Genomic DNA, 20,383 nt, shown 5'->3' on the forward strand with positions numbered 1-20,383 from the left:
CAATTCCTGATTATTCTTTTCCTACTGATTCAAAATACTGCCTTTATAATATATCAAATTCCTATACACACATCCCTCCCTCTCTCTTCAGACCTTGTTCTACTCCATTGATCTATTTGTCTATTTTAGCACCCTCAGGATCACACTTTCTAATCACTATAGCTCTATGGGATGTTTTGATGTCTGGTAGGACACATCCACCATTGCCCACTACTACTATCACCACCAAAAATCTTTTTAGTGCTTTTTTTTTTTTTTTTTTTTGGTGAGGAGGATTGGCCGTAAGCTAATATCAGCTGCCAACCTTCCTCTTTTTGCTTGAGGAAGACTGGCCCTGAGCCAACATCAGTGCCAATCTTCCTCTATTTTACCTGTGGGTCACTGCCACAGCATGGCTTGACAAGTGGTATATGTCCACGCTTGGGATCTGAACCTGCAAATCTGGGCTGCTGAAGTGGAGCACTCAAAACTTAACCAGTAGGCAACCAGGCCAGCCATATTTTCAGCTATTCTTAAGCATTTTTACATTCTAAACAAGCTTCATAAATGGGTCAATTTTCATTTTTTAAAAATCTGTGACTTAAATGGGTTTGTATTGAATGTATTAAGTAATTTGGGCATAGCTGACAGCTTAACAATCTCGAGTCTTCCCATCCAGGAACACAGAATATCCTTTCATTTAGTCAACTCTTCTTTTATCCTTGTATGTAGAGATTTGCTGTTTTCTCAATCAGGCTTTGCATATTTCTTGATAGGTTTATTCTTAGGTGTTATAGCTTTTGTTGTTATTGTGAGTGGTATATTTGTCCATTATATCTTATGATTAGCTCTTGCCAGGAAAGCTATTGATTGTAATGTATTGATCCTGAATTTAGATGCTTTAATAAGTTCTTTATTAGTTCTAATAGTATTTAGCTGACTCTTCAGAATCTTCTATTTAGAGAAGTATTAATGGCTGCAAAGATTACATTTTTGTACATTCCCTTCTAATATTAACACTTTCTATTTGTTCTGATCTAATTCCAGTGCCTACAGTTGCCAGCACAAGGTGGGACTAACCATAACACTTATTACTAACTTTAAAAGGGAACAATTCTAAAATTTCATATAATGGAAGTAGAATGCATGCTTTCAATTTCTGGGAGAGAAAGTCTTTATTAAGCTATGGATGTTTTCTCTTATTCTCTACCTCACTAAGACTCTCAGAACTAAGTTTTGAATTTTACCAACTTATTTTCAATGTGTTAAAATGAATTGTAATTCAATTCTTTAAGTAAAAAGCAGTCTTCTTTTGGTCACGTAAAACTTTAATGACCATATACTCTATTTCATGAAGACAGTATGTCTGCGTCTGTCAGAGACCTCTGATGCCATCAGAGTTGGTATATGTTAAAAATGTAGAACTAGAAATATTTTTTGGAGCACATCAAAACAAATCACATATTTATGCTATTGGTAATTTAATATGAATCCCTCACCTTGAAATCATCGGGAATGAGGAGTTTTGATGTTCGTAGAAAATTCAAGATATATCTGAACATCTGTCCATCTCTGTCAATGAAATAGTGCTGTTTGAGACTGTCCAAAACAATGGGCTCTGTACCATCAAAAAGTCTTCCGATTCTGTGATAGAAAAGAGGAAACAGTGAAGACAATTAGAATCAATTGTTCAGCCACTTAGACTAAGAGCTACTTTTTGTGTCACTGTCAAAGCTAGCATTTTCAAAGATGGCAGTCAGGAAAATCACTCGTTAAGTAGTTAGGGTTCTCTGAGAAGTACTGGCCCCTGCTTGATAAGGATCTCAGGAGCGAACAATTCAAAATAGTCTCAGACTTTCTCAAGTAAATTCTTTTATTCACTGTCCTTTACCTGTAAAGAAAATGTCCCTGACATGGTGGTTATGGCTAAGTGCTGTCACTGGGATGGAAGAGCTTGTCTTTCCTTCTGTGTTACTTAAAACAACCTTCTCTGCTGCTTAAAAATATATATATATATTATTGCTCCAAAGTATCTTTTAAACAGATTCTATGAAAAAAGCAATTTTGTTTTTAAGAAATCTGTTTTCTGAGCTTTCCCCTACCTGTGAGTCCCAAACTTTCTAAAAATAAAGCTATGCCTACATGCTAACATCTATATTTAATCACAAAAAAGAATAATTGAAAATATCACTGGTCCAAGAGAACATGTCTTCCATTAACATTACGCAGTCTAGTTTCTTAGGTCTCAGCAAAAATCATCTGTAACAGTCAGGAATTATATTATTATATTAGTATAATATTATATTATTATAAATATTTGACCACCCAAAAAATATGACCTAGTTCTGGAACATAAGTGGCTATGCGTAATTTTTAAAAATAGGGATCCATAGTATGTTTTTCCCATTTACAGAGTCAACATTTGAACAGTGTGCTACAGTTAAAGCATTTTCAATCCATTATCCTTTATCCCTTTAAGAAACACTGAACCTGCAGACTTCAGTATATATTCAGTTCACAGAAAGTGGTCACATCCGTACTATGCACAAGCAGAGGTCTGGCCAATAACAAACAAATATCCGATATCAGAAAGTAGAATTTAAACACTAGAAATCACTTCCTTTACCAAAAGGTGCATTTTACTTTTCATTAACACTGTAGGCAGGCAAATGACTCCATTTTTTAGTGAAAAGCTTTTGCAGAACAAGTCTATCTCTGATATGGAACATCATTTTATTGCTTTGAAGATGATTTTGAAATCATACATTTTTAATCTTATGTTGAAATGGGACAGATGGAATGGTAAATCAATAATTCCACCCTTCTTAAAATACAATACACAGACAAATAGGAAAGCTACTCCTCTCTCTTCCAAAAAAAGAAAGGTGTGTGAATTTCTATTTCAATAAAAATCTTTTAAAGATAATTAGAAAACTTGTCCTACCTGAAGGTATGTAGCACAAAGAAGAAAGCAACCAATTACAGTCAGGTCATATTTCTAAAACAATGTATTTTTCTCAGCTAATGTTTCCATCCAACTTTCCATGATTTGAGGGTGATTATCCAGAGTGTGGATTACAACCATTCAAGGATTCTTTCACTGCCCGCTACCTTGTCATTCATTTCTCATTAACACATCAGTCAAACAATAATTCATATAAAGATGTGGCAGTGAAACTAAAATACACTTAGTCACTTATTTATAGTGCTTCCGGGACAGCCTGGTGCAGCATGCTAAAGAATGAGACTTGTTTGTCTATTATTAAAACATTTTACTCTTCACTGTTAAACACATGATAAATTTACAGTTGACAGGGGAAGAAAAGGGAGTTATATTTATTCTGTGCTTTCCAGATACTCAGCACTATCCTAAGAACTTTGTGTCTGTAACTAATCCATTATCCTCCTTTTCAAGATGAAGAAATAGGCTCAAAATGATGAGTAACTTGCTCAACTAGTTAAGTAGCATTGGGGGATTGGGGCCCAGTCTGTTTGATCTTAAAGGGGCCTCCTACAATGATTGGAATGAAAAGAATTACTACTCTGGAATGAAAGCTTTTGGTGTTGAGTTTTTATTTCTATCTTATATTTGTTCAGCAAGAGCTTTACAATAAAATCCAAGAGTGTATACTGATAATTTTTGTGGCCTGAAATAAATTAGTATCAGTGATTGCAAGTCACTTTAGTGAAGAGGTAAAAAGTAAATATTTTGTTCTTAAACAAATCCTATGCTTTTTATTCTTAAGGGCTCATTTTCAAAATCTGGACTTGGACATCTGCAGGCAGAGAATGGGTGATTAATAAATCTTTACTGAGTGAATGAGTAAGAGTGACTGATGGGGCGGGAATGAGGCCTGACCAGTTATGAGCGGTAATCTGGGTGAACTGACTTCTCTGCTCTCCATGTCTTTTATAAAATTGTCTCCATTTCTTTTATAAAATTACCCTAAGTTTTTCTCAGCGTTGATGAGAAAATCAAATGGGGTCATGGCATGCTCAAAAAGAACACAGCAATGGAAGATACCTCAAACTAGCAAATAAAAATTTCTATGGAAGCAGCTCGTAAAAGAATGCAGACACTAAGAAACAGGACTTAAGGAGTAAGAGGACCAATCTTCGCAGAACGGTATTGTTGTAGCCCTTTCCAAGAGAGGAGAGAGGGTCATTTTAATGGTTTTTAGGGGGCCAGCCGGTGTCCAAATGGTTAAGACCACAGGCTCTGCTTTGGCGGCCCAGGTTTTCCCTGCTCAGATCCTGGGCGCCTGACATGGTGTGGCTCATGAGGCCATGCTGAGGTGGTGTCCCACACAGCACAACCAGAGGCACTCACAACCAGAATATACAACTATGTACTGGGGAGCTTGGTGGGGTGGGGTGGGGGGGGAGGAGGAAAAACAATTGGCAACAGATGTTAAACCAGATGTCAATCTTAAAAACAAAAAAAAAAGCATAAAAAAATCTAAGAAATATTTAAAAAATGGTTTTTAGGATTAGAAAACAAAAAGAACAATAAGAAAACACTTCCGGCAGCTGCAGGAAATTGGGCACTGTTGCATTCAGAAGCACCCTCACCTCCAACTTAGGCGAAACAGGAAAAGACGCCAAAGAAGGAGCAGGAGGGCAATTGGAAAGGATGCTCAGTGCAGGCAGGAGAGGTGGCAGCGGCCTCTGGGCAGTGGGAGAAGTGGAGTCTCCAGGCGGGATCATTCAAGGCAAAAGGGCGCGAGAAGCTGAGGAGGAAGGACCAGACTCCATGGGGCAGATCAGGAACACCAGCCAGCCGGCCCGGCCCGTAGGCTGAGCAGCGAGGTTCGGAACCTGCGGCGGCCCACACCTTGTGCCCCGAGGTGGCACCAGGCCCGGGAGGCTGCGCTTGGCGGCCCAGGAGAGCAGAGCAAGGGCCTGGGATGGTGGGGACACCTTCCTGGCCTCCTGCTCAGGGCGGAGGAAGCTGTGAGGCCCCCCGGAATGGAGGGAAAGGTCTGTGAAGAGAAGAGAGAAGGCTTGGGAAGGGAGAGCCCTGGGCCAGGCCGAGGCACATTCCTGAGGGGAAAGGCCTTTCCAAGAGGAAAGAATCCCCGTTTCTGAGGCAACGTTAGGAGCGACAAAAGGAAGCACAGTGCTGCTGAGTTTTGCTAGCTCTAAAAGGAGGAACGTTTTGAGTTGTGAAAACAATGGGGCAGGACAGGGTGGTCCTGAAGATCGTAAAATGGCGTCCCTGGGTCCGTTCTGAGATCGGCCTGAACGTGCTGTGGAAAAGCATTGTTTGGCTAAGCAAGTAAGGAACGTGGACACGGGCTGTATTTCTTGTGGACATATGAATGGAGTTACAAATCAAACTGCAGGGATTTGTAAACTCTGGTGCCTGAAAACTACGTGGAACTCATTACAGTTTACTAACCTTGGAGAACATTCCTGTTTTCCAACTGACCAAGACCAAGCTGGTTGTTCTGGATGATGTATGGCTCTCTCTCTCTTTTTTTTTTTTTTCAAACATTCATTGAACCAAGTGGCAAAGCTGAGAAAAGCTTCCTTCCACAGTTTTTTTCAATACATTTGCTTTTGAACATTTTACTTTGGACAATTTAAAACATGTAAAAGCAGAGAAAATAATATCATGAACCCCCATGTGTCCGTCCAGCCTCAAAGCTATCAGCTCTTGTCTGATTCGCTTCACCTCTATCTCCAGGTCGCCCTCTCCCGCACTGGGATTTTTAAAGTAAATCCCAAACATCATATCATTTTATCTGTAAATATTTTCATTACGTAATAGGATTATAAAAGTTTACTGAAAATATCCATTAACAGATACTGAAATATATTCCTCTTTCTTGCTTTTTAATATTAACATTCTGTTGATTACACTTGTTTATGGAGCAAATAATGCAGGACCAAGTCTCGGAGGAAATTAAGCTCCGTTGGTGGAAAGCAAATGTGGTTCTCCACCACGGGTCTCCCTTGCCCTGGCATTAAAGAATGTCTTCGGGGGCTGGCCACGTGGCCAAGTGGTTAAGTTGGCACACTCGGCTGCGGCGGCCCAGGGTTTCCCGGTTCAGATCCTGGGCGCAGACATGGCACTGCTCATCAGGCCATGCTGAGGCGGGATCCCACATACCACAACTAGAAGGACCCACAACAACAAAAAAATATACAACTATGTCCTGGGGGGCTTTGGGGAGAAAAAGGAAAAAATAAAATCTTTAAAAAAAAAAAAAAGAATGGCCTTCAATGAAACGTCTATTTCATTGGTCTACAGGGGTAGGACCTGATTTAAACTGGTTGAGTGTGAGTCAGTCATTACGAATTTATTTTTTCTTGTGTATTCATTCATTTATGGGACCTGGTTTCTCTAATTTACCATGACTTCATTCCTTAAGAATTTCTCTTTGTTATTGTGTAGTCATTCAGTTATTCATTCATTCTTTCCACCAATATTCACTGAGCCTAACCATGTGAAATATAGGGGATGCAGTGGTGAATAAGCCCCACTCGTTGCTTTCGTGGAATTTAACAGTCTGTGGGGCTGGGAATGCAGATCAAGTGCAGCGTGATGGAGTGTGTCACTGGGTGTGTCGAGTGGGCTACGGCGTACACAGGAAGTGCACCCAACTCACTTTGAGGAGGCAGGGAAGAAAAAGTTCACTGGAGACCTGAAGGACAAGCAGAAGTCGGCCAAGTACAGGGGCGGGAGGTAAGGTTAGGTAAGAAAGGCGAGGGGTAGGGAAGATAAGCTTGAAGCTGGAAAAAACCTGACATGTGATTACCCTCCACTGGGGCATAGAGCCAGGCCGACTGAAAAATGAGGCTGGGGCAGGAGAAGTCAGATCTCGAAGAGCTGTATAATAAGCCAGGTCAAGGAGTTTGGATTTGGTTTCAAGAGCGATGGGGACTGATGTAAGGCTATGCTCTCGGCAATGTGAAGGAAAAGAGCAAATTTAGAAGTGAGAATCGAAATATCATATCTGAAATCACATCTCACAGCAGCCTGTGGCTTATCCAAATCCCATCTCCTCTGCCTTGCTTTTCACTGTGTCATTTGCACAGAGCAGTGGTTCTTTTTTTTTTTTCTGCTTTATCTCCCCCAACTCCCCTGTACCCCTGTACACAGTTGTATATTTTAGTTGCATGTCCTTCTAGTTGTGGGAGGTGGGATGCCGCCTCAACGTGGCCTGACGAGCGGTGCCATGTCCGTGCCCAGGATCCGAACCCCGGGCCACCGCAGCGGAGCGCGCAAACTTAACCACTTGGCCACGGAGCCGGCCCCGCAGTGGTTCTTAACCCTGGGTTGAATGAAGTCACCTGGGGAGCTTTTAAGAAATACTGATGCGCACCGCCAGATATTCTGACGTAATTCTTGGTTGAGGTTTGGGCCCAGGCATCTGCATTTCTTAAAAAGCTCCCAAGTAAGTCTAATGAATGGGCTGAGTTGAGAACCAGGGCAAAGGAGGATGAGCAGAGAGACTAAGCAGGAGCAAGTCAACGTCATCGACTTGAAATGCTTTCAGTGAGTCATTCTGTCACTTTGAACTGTCATAGCACTTTTTCTTAAATTGCCAACCACACTTTTAGAAATGAAGGGTGTCCAGGACAACCTAATTCTACCTCCCAGTTTACAAATGGAGAAAAAGAGTTCCAAATATGTAATGCTCAAGAATGCACAGCTGGCTAGACACAAAGCTGGCTCTAAACCTGCCATGCTGCCCCTGGGGAGATGGGCAGAGGACGGTCACATTCAAGCCCATGGAGGACAACTGATCTAATGCTTGTTACTATCTATTGAATAGCATTATGTGCCAAAGAGTGAGCTGGCTGTCTTACAGACTTTATCTCACTTCATTCTTACAGCGATCCTATGAGATGACCACATCATTCCCATTTCACAGACGAGGAAACGGAAGCCCAGAATGCCTGTCACTTGCCTTAGCTTCCAACCTAGGTCTGATTCTAAAGCCTGTGTTCTTGACCACTAAATATAATGCCTTTTTATTTATAATTAAAAAAACACCACACACAAAAACAAAACAACAAAGAAGAAGAAGATAACTGAACAACTTCCCTTGAGAAATGCACAATTGTTATAGTTCAGTCGAGTTTGCTAATGTTGCATGTTATCCCAAGTTTGGTTATTATCAACTTGGTAGGGAAACTAACTTAATTCCTAGCTGGGATACAAAAAGTTGAGGCTCAGGGGCTTGGTGTAGTTGAGAGCTGGGGATACGGAGAAGATACCCTACACTGAAGGGAACTGAATGGGACCAAAACACCCCAAGACTTCAGAGGTTACTCTCAAACTGTTGGCATACCCGTGAAGGGGCATAATAAGGAATGGGAAAGTGAGGATCCTTAGGACAATGAAAACTTCTGGAGAGAGGGATACACAGGAGGTTCCAGTTCCACTGACCTTGCAGCTCTTGTGTCCCATGTTAGCTGTGTCCCTACACCGAATCCTGACAAACCCCTGTGAGGTTTTCCTATAGTTTAGGAAGTTTAGCTTGGAGGGGTTTCCCGCACCCAATCCTCCTTCCAACGCCTGGTGAACGCCAAGCCCATCAGCCACCAGGGCATGTAACACGACACCAGACCAGACCCCACTTTACCGGAGGCAAGTGGCTTAATCCTTTCAACTCCCCAGAGCCGGGCCACACTTGGTAATTACACTGGGAGGCAGGCGGTGGGAGGAGGGCTCCTCTGTGGAGCCTTAGGGTGGACTTGCCCAGGGAGGGTGGAGGAGCCCCTGCCCAGAGGTGGGGCTGAGAACAAAGTTCCAAAGACAGATGGAGGGATAAAGATGGTGAGAAAAGGGCAGGACACAGCTTGTTGTGACTTTTCACCCACTTAGCTCTCCTGTGCCAAGAAATGCCCCTTTTTTTCCACCTCTGGGCTTTCAAGCCATGGAAAATAGGGTTTGGACATGAGGAAAAGATTTAATTTAGTTTCTGGTCCAGCTTTATTTCGCTGGCTAAGAGATTCAGAGGCAACTTCCAAATTACCTCTTTAGCACTACTTTTTGGGGATTATTTTTTTGTTTTTTGTTTTTTTTTTTTTTGGAGGAAGATTAGCCCTCAGCTAACTACTGCCAGTCCTCCTCTTTTTGCTGAGGAAGCCTGGCTCTGAGCTAACATCCGTGCCCATCTTCCTCTAGTTTATACGTGGGACGCCTACCACAGCATGGCTGCCAAGCAGTGCCATGTCCGCACCCGGGATCCGAACCAGCGAACCCCGGGCCGCCGAGAAGCGGAACGTGCGAACTTAACTGCTGCGCCACCGGGCCGGCCCCAAGGGATATTTTTAAATTATAAAAGTGATGCCTATTCATTGTTAAAAATTGGAAAAGCATAGAGGACGAAGAAGCAGGAAAATAGAAAAACAATCTGCCATGAATCCACTAATCAAGAGGATATTACTTTTTTAAAAATCAGATTTAAAGAGTATTTTTCTATTGAATAATTTTGTTTTCGGAAGCACTAGCAGCTTCATACTTTTTTATGGCTACTAATCCACATTAGTAGTTTCCTGACCAAGTCTCTCTCCTTATATCTGAAACCTAAGAAAGATGGCAGATGGGGTAGAGCGCTGGGTGCAGGTGCACACATTTGTTTGTGCATGTGCAATCGTGAGTGTGTGGGTGTTTGTGGGTGTGTGTGTGCGTGAACGAGAGGTGTGTGGAGAGCTGTCACTGCAGGTGGAACCTGCACTCAGAACAGCAGGGAGGGAAAGAGACATGGGAAGGAGCACTGCCACCAGTGGGGATCTTTTCCTCTCTTCTGCTGAGATGGGAGAGGAAGAAAAGAAGTGGGTGGAAGGGAAGAGAAATGCTAGGTTGATATCTGAAACTTTCTGAAAGGTGGGCGTTCAATATTGTATTCTCTCTATTTTTGTACATATTTTAAATGCCCATAGCAAAAACTTTTTCTTATTTAAAAAGGAAATGTTACACTGGACATTATTATAATGTAAAAAAAAAGAAAAAGAAAGAAAGAAACCACAGTCAACTTATTGTTTTTGAAGTCTGAACGATCATAAATAGCATTTAATTTGCTTAAAGTTTCATAATTGTTAAAAAAGAATTCTAGGGGGTCTGGCCCGGTAGTGCAGCGGTTGAGTTCGCACGTTCTGCTTCGGCGGCCCGGGTTTGCCAGTTCGGATCCCGGGTGCAGACATGGCACTGCTTGGCACGCCATGCTGTGGTGGGTGTCCCATGTATAAAGCAGAGGAAGATGGGCATGGGTGTTGGCTCAGGGTCGGTCTTCCTCAGCAAAAAGAGGAGGATTGGCAGCAGTTAGCTCAGGGCTAATCTTCCCCAAAAAAAAAAAAAAATCTAGGAATCATTCTTTATGTTTCACAGTTGGGATTTTGTCTATATTTCATGAACACAAAAATTAATTCAGAGCTTGTTATAGAAACGAACAGGAGTAATTTAGAGAAGAGAGAAAATACCTTCTTAGTAAAAAGAAATTATATCTACTTATGAGGAAGTAATGTTTCCAGTACCTGTTTCCTGAGGCAGCATCATTTTCTTAAATGATACACAGAACTGAGGAAAGTAGGGAAGAAGTAAAAGATAAGTTTAAGATATAAGAGAAAGTGCGAGAGCACCAACAACTCCAGGACTCAGCATTTTGGAGAACTGATCACTGATTGCTTGGGGGCAGCTCCAGGCCACTCAGGGCCTGCTAATCCTCTAGGAACCTCATGAGTCCTCCCCATGACTCTTTGGCAAGAACATTTTTTAAATTAGGAGAGTTACATTGACTGTTTACTATGAAAAATGTCTTATTACAATTAACCTGATTTTTAAAAGCCCAGAATTTACATAAGTAGGCTTTTCGTTTCTACCTTTATTGAATGCCCACCATGTTCCTGGTACTCTGCCAGGCCTCTTAAAATGAGCATCATACAGTCCCACTGGAGCCATGGAAGGACAGAGGAGAGGGACCTCGCCAGCCTGAGGCAGGCAGGGAAGGCTTCCCGCAGGAGGCAAGCCCTGTACGGGGTTTTCAGGATCACTAGGCATAAGAAGGAGGGATTTCAGGCAGGAGAGAACACGATGGGTGAGCTGGGGACACAGCGAGTGAAGAGCAGCTCTCGCAAAGCGTTGACCTGAGTGGGGCACATACGGCACGATTATTCACAAGAGCCCAGGCCTGGTTCATTCAGTATGTTGCAGGAGCCCCTGGAACAGTCAGCTCCAAAACTCACAGACCTGGGTCTGAATCCTGGTTTAACTATCTTTAAGCCTAATTCAGTTTGAGTTTTGATTTCTTTATCTGAGAAAGGGGGTTATACTTAACACAAAGAACTCTTACGAGGAATAAATGGATAATAAAGGATTATAATAAATGGATGTCTAATTTACTGAGTGTTCACTACATGCAGAGCATGGTACTGAGTCTTCACAACTTGACTAGCCAGATCCTATCATCCCCAGTTTACAGGCGAGGGCACTGCAGCCAGCTAACCAAGCCCGAGGCCGGAACTCACAGTCGGGAGGGTGGACGGCAGGGCCCGGCGCGCAGCCGCTCCCTCACTGCCCAGTGGTCCCCCCTCCTCGGGTGGCGCTGGGCCGGCCTGCACGGGTTCCGTGAGTGCTGACAGGTTTTCATCCTTCAGCGATGATGTGTTATGCCAAAACAGAATCCTGACTGTATATAAAATCCTTTTGGGAATCTAGAATTGGACGAAACCTTTTAAGATCACCTGGTCCTGCTCTTTGCTTTGAGCAAGTGTCTGTTTAAAAATGATTTCTAGGGCAGATGGCTATTTTTTAAGATCAGCCCAGGGTCAGATCACCATAACCTCCCTTGGGAGCCCACTTTGGTATTTTCGGCTCAAACAGTTTCTGTTTAGGTTTTCTCTTGCTTTCTCTTTGGGCAGGCAAGCCTGCACATGTGCACATGGGCCTGCCCCCACAGCCCGCCCCCAGCCTCCTCCCAACACTCTGTTCTATATTTGGAGGTATTTTTGACACTCCTTTTTTCTCTTGAAACTTTAGAATATGTTTTCCATTTTACAATAATTACTATTCAGAGAAAAAAATGTGACAATAGCTAACAGTTTTTGAGAGTTTGTTAGGCACTCTGCTAAAAACTTATGGATTATCTGATTTAATCCTCACAACTCTATAAAGTACTTACAAGTAATGTTTTGACTTTACTGATGGAGAAACTGAGGCACAGAGCCATCAGGTAACTTGCCGCGGGTTGCTGAGCTATGCGGTCTCTTTTCCCTGAAGAGCAAGGGCCAGCCCATGTTCAACATCGTCCCCGACTCAGGGTCTGTCTGACCCAGAATTGCCAGCTCCCCTCTCGCTCTGGCAGTACCTGCCATCCTTTCTTCATGTTGCAGTTTCACTCCAGTTTTCCTTCTTTCTTTTTTTTTTTTACAACCTTTTATTTATTTAATTATTATTTTTGTTTCTTGGGGTTTTTTTTTTGAAGAAGATTAGCCCTGAGCTAACATCTGCCGCCAATCCTCCTCTTTTTGCTGAGGAAGACTGGCCCTGAGCTAACATCCATGCCCATCTTCCTCTACCTTATACGTGGGATGCCTGCCACAGCATGGCTTGATAAGCGGTGCTAAGGTCTGCACCCGGGATCCGAACTGGCAAACCCCGGGTTTGGAACCAGCAAATCCTGGGCTGCTGAAGCGGAACGCACAAACTTAACTGCTGCACCACCGGGCTGGCCCCTCCACTCCAGTTTTCTTGTTATACAAGGTAATTCTTTTGCATGTGTTCCCACTGAATTTAATCTGTTTTGGAGTGACCGTTGTTATTCCTGGGCTTCTGAGCATCAGCAGCCCTAACTATTGAACCAGTGCCTTCCTCCAGGAGGACACATCCCTGATCCTTCCATCTATGCCATCAGTCTCTCTAATAAAGGGAACAGACTCTCGGCCTGTTCCTCTGAGATTGCTGCTTTCCCAGTGGCTCCACCCTCTCTGCTGTACTTCGAGATTATCAACGAGAACAGGACATGAAATGGAACTTGTCCCCACTTCCTTTGGTGTTTTACGGTTCCAGACTGTAAGAATTCACTTACAATATGCCATAGTAGTCACTTCAAATAAAAGCACTGTATTAATTACATGACACTACGAGAGGACTATGGCGAAGCCAGCTGTTTCTATTTTCAATGAACAATTTTTTCCTACTTGTAATGGGGCCAGTGAAACAGCAGCTTACAATGAAGTATTTAAATCTTTTGCTTAGTACCTATAAGTGAAAAACCAGAGGCTTAATACAGTGCTTAATAAAAAAAGAAAGAACAGGAGAAATATAACTTACCTAAAGACTAGGTAAATGCTTTCGAAAACCTAACAGAAGATGTCTGGAAGAAAATAAGTGACTCTATCCTGATTCCTTTGTATTCCTTTTCCATCCTTCATACACACACACACACACACACACACACTCCTTCATTCCCGACGTCATTCAAGGGTCTTACAGCAGCAGAGTATCATTCAGGTATTCAAGAGTATGGAGAGGTGGTTGGATGAATGAAAATGAATGAATTATTCCACAGCTGTCTGACTTCAGAGTGACTAGGAAGCTTAAAAACACTTTCAGAAACCAGCTTTAAGATGACAAAATCAAAGGGAGGAGGTTTAGCCTCAGGACTGTGAGTTATACATCCTTAGAGGAAGGAAAGCAAGCTGCACACTGGACTGGATGAGACTCCTTTTTACCCAACTTCAAAGGTATAGAAGCACTTTAAAGAATATATAAAATGTCCATACCACCCTTCTGTTTAAAAAAAGCCTAATTGTTTCTTCAAATCGTGATGGACAATGTGCCTGGTTGGCTTTATACGCTGAGAAGCTCAAGATTTCAAAGGTATGTCGCAAGATTATTTAAATAGTCACCAAATCAAAATGACATGTGAAAAATACTAAGTTTCTATCAGCTCATGACTCAAAGACAACATTCTCGGGCATGTGGAGTTGGGCAATAATGAACGAGGCCGCTGACAGCACTGTGCCTTTGGCTGCACCACGGCCGGCAATGCGGTCGTAGGTGTGTGTCTTGCGAAACCGTCGCAGCCCTCCTGGGGCTCAGGCCTGCTTTGTCAGGGTTCAGGAATTTACCCAGAGGCACCCAGCTGGTCCATAGACTCGCTGGGCGGTAGGCGTATTTATCAATATTTCTCCCTATCTCTTCCGACAAAAAAAAAACAGAACCAAGCCCTAAGCTGCAAAGTAAAGAAATGAGTTTCCCAGCTATTCACAAGAACTTCTCATTTTTTCTCTTCCTTTTCAGATGATCATACACAAAAGGGGACAAGTCTTAGTCGTCACTTGACTCCACTGCTTCCCACGGGGACTGTCCCTATAACCTGTCATTTCGAAGTCCTGCTGAGACATGCACTAAAGCCAAAGCTCATTTTTCTCATAAAAACTTTTGCGAAGTTTAGATATCTATATAAAGGCAAATGGGTTCTTTAAGAGCCTGACAGGCTGTGTACTTGGCAATGCAAACCGTACTGTCACGTTCGGTGTTTCTATTCGTCACAGCCATCTAGCCAGGGCGAAGATCAGAGCTGCATGCAGAGTAACACGCTTCCCTGGGTTTGCTTGGTTGTTACAACTAAGTCCATTTTAACGTTTTCTCTGAATTTTCTCTGAATTCCCCCCCTTCGTGCATCTTGTTCCTTCTTCAATGTATCATCAAAATGGTGATGTTTTGATGAAGTACCCTCCTTAGGGCCCCTGAGATTATAGATCAGCAGGATACACTTAAAAGAGCCTTCCTTTTTTCTTTTATATTGACTGTTTGCACCGCTTTGAGACCAGAGGAGCTTTCATTGTTCAGGTAAGCTCTAAAGCCCTCAGGGCCTTCTAAACTGTTTTTAAAAAAATCAATTTTTGGAGGGGTGGCAGGGGCCTAGCCAAGGCTTAATTAGGCTGGGTGGGAGTTCTGGAACACATCATGGAACAGGTTTGGGCGAGCTGAAATTCACCTTTCAGTTACAAAGCCCTCTCGGTCTGGCAAGGTTTGCCATTGTTTGAAAGAGGTGGTTAGCTGTCATGCACAGTTGTAATTTATCTTCTGAATATGGGGAATACAATAAGAAGAGCTGCACAAGAGTAAAAATAATCATTACCACCAAAAAAGATAAACAGTAATGGCATTACTAAGCAAACCAACACATGGCATTTAAGTAGCTGTGGGAAGCCATTATCCAGTGACAGTGTCATTTCCACGGATACTGCATCTTGATTAGATTCAGACAGTCCAGCAAATAGCCAATATAATTGTGGGACTGAAACATGGTTTTTTTTTTTTTTTGAGGAAGATTAGCCCTGAGCTAACATCTGCTGCCAATCCTCCTCTTTTTGCCGAGGAAGACTGGCCCGAGCTAACATCCGTGCCCATCTTCCTCTACTTTATATGTGGGATGCCCACCACAGCATGGCTTGCCAAGCAGTGCCATATCCACACCCAGGATTGGAACCGGCAAACCCTGGGCCACTGAAGCAGAACGTGCAAACATAACCACTGCACCACTGGGGTGGCCCCTGGATTTTATTTTTTAACCTTTTCTTTTGCAAATGGGATTGCCACCAGACTGGAGCTTCTGGGTATGTGCCATGCACACAGCATGGAATACGTATACATGAAACGTATACACCTCGTAAGAGTGCAGCTGACTTCTCAGCCCCACCACCTCACACTCCCCCATTCTCCCACACGACCATCCTGGGCACAGTCAGAAGCCCAGCATGTAAACATATGCAACCCCCTCAGCTTGCTGCTTTGCGGATGAAGTGTTGCTACTTTCTATCTCTAGACATCTTGAGAGTAATCTTTCAGAAGCAGAATATTGATAATTCATCTATTGAGGCTATAAATCCTGCACTTCTAGTGAAAAGAAATGGCATTTTAGTGGGCTATTTATAAAATGATGATAGACTGAACTGTCTGGCAGGCAGACGCACACCTCAGGTTTCAGCAGAGGGCATTTATGTTCAGGTGACCCATAAGGTATCCTTCAGTGTGACTTTCTGAGGTTTATTATTTTTTTAAAAGTCCTCAAAGTTTAAATGCAAATTATAAAATCATGTGTTTTGGTTGTGAATAAATGCCTCTGTTTGGAACTTAAGGGGGAAAAAGTTTATTTTCTGAATTGGCTTAATAAAAAAGACTCCCCCCCCGAACCCGCCCTGCCTGCCGAACTTGAGAATAACTTGCACATCATTGTTGTAGTCCAGCAAGAATACACACAGCATGGACACCTCACTGTGCCCTGAAGTAGGGGTGCTTCTCTTCTGATACAAGGAGATTTCGTATCTGTATGAAGGAGATCACGGTGGCCTGGGAAGATGGCGTCAGAGCGATATGGTGGACGCAAGAACAATGCGGTGGCGTGTAATAGTCCTGCCCACAAAGCTCTCTACGTGGCCAAAATGCACTTTGTCTTTTGGAAAGTCACTTAAAATGTTTTAATGCTGGTCCTCATTTACCAGGAAGAAGCTCTCAAAGCGCTCAGCCAGAATCAGAGTTATGTGACTGACAGAAACTACTGGGTTTGAAGAGCCAAAGTCATAGGAGACCCGGGAGCTGGGCTGTGTGAAATAACACCGTCGATTTCAAGCCCTTTTAATGTTACTGTTCTCAAGAACACAGTAAAGTGGAGCATCTTTTTCACATATTAACTTTGTAAGAGGTTACCAGAATCTTCTATGGAATTCTTACTAATTAACTTTTCAAACAGTTTATTATTATAAAAGTACTGTCTTGTAGTACTTTCTTGTAGGGTGAGGGGAAACATGAAAATTCAATTAAAAAAAGAGCAAAAATGACCTTGGTGTGACTTAATGACTGCTTTCACCACGACCGATCAAAATGAGCACAGTCAGTAGTATTGTCCTGAGTGATGAGAATCAAGGCAGAATCCATAAGAAAAGCCTCATTTTTTGTTTTTTTTAAAAAGATTGGCAACTGAGCTAACACCTGTTGCCAATCTTCTTTTTCTGTTTTGTTTTTCTTCTTCTCCCCAAAGCCCCCCAGGACATGGTTATATATTGTAGTTGTGAGTGCCTCTGGTTCTGCCATGTGGGACACCACCTCAGCATGGCCTGATGAGTGGCGCCACGTCCGTGCCCAGGATCCAAACTGGCGAAACCCTGGGCCTCCGAAGCAGAGCGCGCAAACTTAACCACTTGGCCACGGGGCAGGCCCCAAAAGCCTTGTTTTAACAACTCATCCCTGGCCACCCCACGCTGTTCCCATCATGCTGCACGCTGATGCATTTGTTCCACCACCCTTCTCTGTACCCTCTCTGGTACCCAAACTCTAAGATGCAGGTGGATCACCTGGATGCTGAGGAAAACTACAGATTTCTCTCGAATCCTGAGATGCAGATTACATACACGGTGGGTGGAACCCAAGAATCTGCATTTTTTCAATCATCTGGAGATGACCCTGATATGGGGGGGTGGGGTTAGGGAGGAGGGATCAGGTGGAGGAAAACATCCTGAAGGCAGGTGTCACGCTTCTGTTAATCTGGCTCGTTGGTGTCTGGGCTGTGAGTGGATTGATTTATTCCTTTCTCCTTACTCTTTCCCTTCCGGGTAAGTAGACTAGAAAATCCCTTTCTGGTCTCTGCCTTGAAGAACAAAGGACGTCAATCTTTGCTGACCAGATTGGATTCAGCCTGCCATTAAGTCTTACCGTCACCCTGCACCTGATGATTCAAAACGTTTGACCTTCCCGCTGCAGCAGCCCTGTGGCAGCTGAGTTGTTCCAGGTCATAGCAAAACTCATCCAACTAACTAAGCAAAACTCAGTCAACATTCAACAAATATTTATCAAGCATTTCCTAGGTGCCAGGCACAGTGTGCAGGGCACTGAAGATGACTGGGGGATCTATTATTTGCTTGAAAACCTAGGACATAGTTTTGGAGAGCATGTTTTAGAAATGAATTTTTAAAAAATCTTTAAAAATTTTTTCTGATTGGGGCATGCATGTGTGTTTTGTGCATGTGTGTTTTGTGCAAAGATGTGTACCTGAGATAGCGTGCTGCACTGTGGGGCACTCTTGGTTCTACTGTCCCACTAGCAACAGGAAGGGAGGAGCTGAGCAGGAAGCAGGTGACTAATGCATCCCTGGGCCTAGACACCCCCACCATGATGAACAGCCTTGCACATCCCAGGTGGTCCCATGTATCATTCCTCCCAGGGTGGGTGGGCACAGCGTGCTAGGGCCAAAGCTGGTCACTGAATGCGCTGCCAGTGATTTTCTCTTCACAGGTATAACCAAGCAGGCATCAGCAAGTGACAAGGTCACTGGTTCAAGGCCATCCTTGTCCCTTGCTGCGGTCAGACTCTGTGCACTGGACACTGGGGCCTGAAAAAAGGAAATCCTGAAACCCATAGGCAAATAAGGCTCATTTATCCCATTGCTCAGCCAAAGGCAGTGTGCTTTTCAGACTTTTAAAGTCATGACACACATAGAAAATGATAGCACTGTATTTGTACGACACTGGGGCAACAAGAGAAGGCTGCTCATGGCTGGAGGTGGCCAGCCGGGGAGCTCCAGCTACCCGGGGGGCTGAAGGGGTCACCATATAACCCCCACCCCAGCACTGACTGAGAAGCTCTTGAGTGGGCAATTAGGTGAAGGCCACGTTGAGAATAAAGTGGCCTGAGATATCGTGGATGAGCTGCTCTCTTAGCTGAAGACCACGTTTAGAACACAGTTCTGGGAGGTGGTAAAATGGACCACATGGCTGAATATGCGAAGCATTAAAAAATCCCACGTCAGGCCCTGCTCCCGACGAAGAAATTGGAATCTTTGTGGGAAAGGCCAGGTTTTTTTTTTAAGAGCCCCAGTTGATTCTAACATGCCCCTAGGGTTGAGAAGTAAGGCTACAAAAGAGGGAAAGACGAAGGTCCAGGAGTCAGAGTGGGAGCTGGAATCCTGGCTCGTCCCCATTTGCCAAATAAGACTGAACATGTCTTAGCCTCTCAGAGTTTCAGTGCTCTTATCTGTTAACTGGGGTAAACAGCTCCTTCTTATAAGGTTATGGTGGCACATTAGATGAGGTAATACACGTAACGAACCCAGCCCAGCCTTTAAACTATACTTCCTATTTTGAATAGCTGTACCCAATTATTTGCCCTTTATTGTGTTTTTTATAGCTTTTTTTTTTTTTTCTGAAGAAGATTCGCCCTGGGCTAACATCTGTTGCCAATCTTCCTCTTTCTGTATGTGAGCGGCCCCCACAGCATGGCCACTGACAGAAGAGTGGTGTAGGTTGGCGTCTGGGAACCAAACCTGGGCTGTCGAAGCAGAGTGTGCCAAACTTAACAACCAGGCCACTGGGACTGGCCCTGCCCTTTACTGTTTTGAGGATCTGACCTCTGTATACAATATTTTACCCAATAATTAATTCATATATTAAGCAAACTTTTTTACATGCTTTTTTTCCTCCCCAAAGCCCCAGTACATAGTTGTATATTCCAGTTGTAAGTCCTTCTAGTTCTTCTATGTGGGATGCCACTAAAGCATGGCTTGATGAGCAGTGTGTAAGTCCGTGCCCAGGATCTGAACCGGTGGACCCTGGGCCGCCACAGCAGAGTGCGTGAACTTAACCACTATGCCACTGGGCCGGCCCTTAAGCAAACTTTTGAATGTGCACTCTGTAGCAGGCCCAACACTAGGTTCCAAGAATATAAGGATGAAAACTGAGTGAGAAAGAGCTTTCCAGGGAGAGGGCTTCTATCTAAGCTGAGGTTGAGTTCTTGGCAAGCGAGAAGTTAATAAAAATTGAGAACAGGACCCACAGTCCTGCCCTGAGCTGTTTCACGTGAGATACCCAGTGTTACTCCCTGCATCACTGCTCTGCCATCAAAGGCACAGCACGGGGCCATGGATGCTAGAGGTCTGCGGTGGCAAGGTGGCCCTCCCTTTCTTCCTGGTCTAAGCTCGGCAGGGGCTGAGGGATGTCAGCCTTATTATTTGCCTCCACGGGGCTTCTGCCCACATCTATTTTAACATCTTTTAACTCTCTACATTGGTCAAAACTAAATATAACTTCAGTAACCCGCAAATGCAAAATTAAAGAAAATGTATCAGAAACAGTATTACAGTTAAAAGAACTAGCAAAGTGATGGGAAGTATTATGGTTATACTAGCGAGGAGATCTGAAGATGATCTGGCCTTGAGCTGGTCCACACCCACCGCCCAGAGAGTAGACTGCACCAGGTGTTTCCCTCCCACTGGGATGAAGGGTGAGCGTATATATTTGCTACGGATCAGATAACAGGAGGTGGAGAACAGAATCCAGAATGGGCAACTGATCCTGGATCGGGGGTGATATGTGACACTGAAGGGACAAAAATCTGCTTCTAAATCGACACTAAATTGTAAACTAGATTTTATCTTGGAAATGTAGATGAACA

General features: G+C 43.5%; 1 protein-coding gene and 1 long non-coding RNA gene across 7 annotated transcripts in view; one reads left to right on the forward strand and one right to left on the reverse strand.

Moving 5' to 3' along the window:
* The window catches only part of KCTD1 (potassium channel tetramerization domain containing 1), a 190,375-nt gene that overhangs the window by 19,541 nt on the left and 150,451 nt on the right, over positions 1-20,383 (reverse strand). For all 5 annotated transcript variants that reach the window (XM_014727687.3, XM_003365522.5, XM_005612809.4 and 2 more), the window contains one exon: positions 1,479-1,623. In XM_014727687.3, coding sequence (XP_014583173.1) covers positions 1,479-1,623 — 145 coding nt within the window. The remainder of the gene's footprint in view (positions 1-1,478; positions 1,624-20,383) is intronic.
* On the forward strand, positions 14,487-16,779 carry LOC111774723 (uncharacterized). Of its 2 annotated transcripts, none has more exons than XR_011441459.1 (2): positions 14,487-14,788; positions 16,444-16,779. It is a non-coding gene; the product is annotated as an uncharacterized lncRNA (long non-coding RNA). The 2 variants fall into 2 exon arrangements; XR_002809880.2 differs by having other exon boundaries at positions 14,502-14,788; positions 16,184-16,779.

Source organism: Equus caballus, chromosome 8 (assembly GCF_041296265.1).
Source record: "Equus caballus isolate H_3958 breed thoroughbred chromosome 8, TB-T2T, whole genome shotgun sequence".
NCBI lineage: Eukaryota > Metazoa > Chordata > Mammalia > Perissodactyla > Equidae > Equus > Equus caballus.